This window comes from Alexandromys fortis, unplaced genomic scaffold (assembly GCF_014885135.2).
Source record: "Alexandromys fortis isolate MF-2015 unplaced genomic scaffold, M_Fortis_MF-2015_v1.1 scaffold_30, whole genome shotgun sequence".
Lineage (NCBI taxonomy): Eukaryota > Metazoa > Chordata > Mammalia > Rodentia > Cricetidae > Alexandromys > Alexandromys fortis.
The window spans coordinates 11,844,024-11,846,907 of NW_026067922.1; the positions used below are offsets into that span (position 1 = coordinate 11,844,024).

The following is a 2,884-nucleotide window of genomic DNA, read 5'->3' on the forward strand; positions in this document are numbered from 1 at the left end:
ATCCCTGAGCCGCGCCTGCTCTCTTGGACGTGGCGTCCATGCTACGGAAGCAAGGGAAGCGGCATGCCACAGTCGGAAGTCAGACCTGCCAAGAACAGCCGTCCTTTATTTTCACAGGTCTTTCTTGGCATTGGGCAGATCCTGCCAAACAGGCAGAGAAGATGTATAGACACAGTGGTGACTACGGGGTGCCCCAGGGCTGTGTTCATCAACAGCTGGATGCCAAGGACACATTTTTTGCTAAAGACTGGAGAGGGGAAGAACCATGAAAGGGTGCTCACGGCAAAATAGGAAACTCGCAGGCCTTAGTTTATTTGATCACTTTAATATGCCAGACCAATCAACAGGAAGGACGGAGCACACACAGATAATCTGCATTCGCAGCACGGAGGGCAGATGTTCACAGCCCTGGGCATGCATGTCTCTCCTGTGGAATCGGGCAAATCAAGAATGCATAAATACCACAGCACAGCCAGACTTGGGAGTGGGGGGAACACAGGCCACAGGGGACCATGCTTCAAAGGCAGTCAGAGGCATTAAATACAGGGCCTACACATTACAGTCCACTTCACCGTACACGTAACTCATAGTAAAAGGAAGGAGACCACGGTATATACGTGCAAGCGGCTTTGGTCAGAGAAAATGAACGAGGGAGGTGGAGCCATGCACTGGAAGGGCTTGCCTGTCTACTCCCCATCTTCATCCCCACCCAGCCCACAAAGTCACCTGGGATCGCATAAGACTCTGAAAAGTCCAGCCTGGTATCTGTGATAGCCTCCAGGCCCATTGTGGGCAGGGAGGTACCCGACAGCCAAGAACACTTGAACCCTTGGAAGGAACCGGCCTGGACTGGAGGGGAGGGACAATGAACTGGTCAGGTGTGGGGGGAGCCGAGTCGGCCAGGCCAGGCGGGTGTGATGTGCTGCCTGGACCAGGTCCCGGGAGAGCAGGAGAGATCAGAGATCACGGAGGAATCCACTTTTGCAAGCAAAGCTGAAGATGGCAGGACAAGCCTGTGTTTCTCCGCAACTGTCCCAAAGCCCATTCCCCTTAGAACTGGCTAGCGCTGCTGGGGTCGCACTGCAGCAACCGGACGATGGACGGGTCACTCTTGGCACCTTTGATGAATTCTTCCAGAGATAGCTTGCCTGGGGGTCAGAGCGGGAGAAAGAGGATTAGCCCGTGCTCTTTTTTTTTTTTTTTTTTTGATCGTCTAAAGGGGATAGGACTTCAGGTCCGTCTGGAACCTTCTGGAAAATGGACAATGTCCACTCTCCATCCACTTCTAGGGCACTTGCAATTCTTTTTATATATGAGTACACATATTTATTTACTGTGTGTGGGCAGACATGTCCTCTGAGGCATACCTGTGCTCCGAGGAAAACTTGCAGGACTCGGTTTTCCTTGCACCATGAAAATGTAGGTCCTGGGGGTCGAGCTCAAATCATCGGGTTTGGTAATGAACTCTGGGTCTGAATGAAGCTGCCAGCCCCACCTGGAGGCCTGGCGAGTCAGGCACTGGGGCGGCTGAGGACAAACCATGAGTGCTGACCAAATTCCATTTCTGTGCCTAGGCTAAAATCCCCTGACCAATTCCGGGGTGGTGACACATGCCTTTAGTTTAAGCACTCGGGAGGCAGAGATAGAGACAGGTGGGTCTCTGAGTTCGAGGCCGGCCTGGTTACAGAGTGAGTTCCAGGGCAGCCAGGGCTACATAGATAAACCCTGTGTTTTGGTGGGGAGAGGGGATTTCCTGACCAAAGGCAACTTAGGAGAGGAGGGTTTCCTTGGTTTAGGTCATAGCCCGTCACTGCAGGGAGTCAGTCACTTTAAGGCCTCACAGGACAGAGAGCTTGGGTGCTTGGCTGCCTGCTGTCTCCTTTCACCTCACGGTCCAGCCCCACCCCTCCCGCCTAGAGAGTGGTAATGGGCCTTCCCATCTCAATTAACCATCAAGACAATCCCAACAGGCATGCCCACAGGCTGACCAGATCTAGAGCAGGGCGGTTCTCAACCTTCTTGACGCTGCGACGTTTAATATGGTTCCTCACTTTGTGGACCCCCAACCATAAAAGTATTTTTGTTGCTACTTTATAACTGTTATGAATTGTAATGTAAACATCTGATGGTCTTAGGTGACCCCTGTGAAAGGGCCATTTGATTCCCAAAGGGGTTGAGACCACAGGTTGAGAACCACTAATTTTTTTTTTTTTTTTTTTTTTTTTTTTTTTCAAGATAGGGTTTCTCAGTGTAGCCTTAGCTGTCCTCTGTAGGTCAGGCTGGCCTCAAACTCACAGAGATCCACCTGCCTCTGCCTTCCTAGTGCTGGGATTAAAGGCGTGCACCACCACCCAGTGAAGAGAACCTCTGATCTTAATTCTTCATTAAGACTCTCTTCTGAGCTGGGAGGTTGTGGCAGAATCATAGCCTTGGAGCCATGATAGACAAGAGAGTGAAGCATGTTTTTTGAGACCAGCCCAGAGGCTGTCTGCTTTGTGTGTGAGTGTGTTTTGAAAGCATTTCCTCGCAGTCTGAAGAGCTTTCTGTTGTCTGCAGTTCACGGGAACCTCGTGTCCTGCTGAGCGCTGGCCTCAGCTCACCTGTGCAGAGCACTCGAGGCCCTGCACGGCACTTTCCTGTGCATTAGCGTACACTGAATCTCAGCACAACCCAGGGAGCCTTTTTTCCCTTAATGTTGCATTTCTTGGTGGAACAAAAGCCAATCAGTCGTGGCTCTACAAAGCCACAGACGGGCTGAATCAGCACACTGCGAGCAGCTACCTCACCTTTGCTGGGGTCCTACAAGAAACAGTCAAGGCAAGGAGGACATAAGCCATGTCCTCGTGGACTGCTCCCCACTTTTTTTTTTTTTTTTTTTTTTGAG

At 51.2% G+C, this 2,884-nt stretch overlaps 1 protein-coding gene across 2 annotated transcripts in view; it reads right to left on the reverse strand.

The window, feature by feature from the left end:
* Positions 1–291: 291 nt before the first annotated feature.
* The window catches only part of Hpcal1 (hippocalcin like 1), a 102,558-nt gene continuing 99,965 nt past the window's right edge, over positions 292–2,884 (reverse strand). For both annotated transcript variants that reach the window (XM_050141906.1, XM_050141907.1), the window contains exon 5: positions 292–1,148. In XM_050141906.1, coding sequence (XP_049997863.1) covers positions 1,051–1,148 — 98 coding nt within the window. In that variant the 3' untranslated portion in view covers positions 292–1,050. The remainder of the gene's footprint in view (positions 1,149–2,884) is intronic.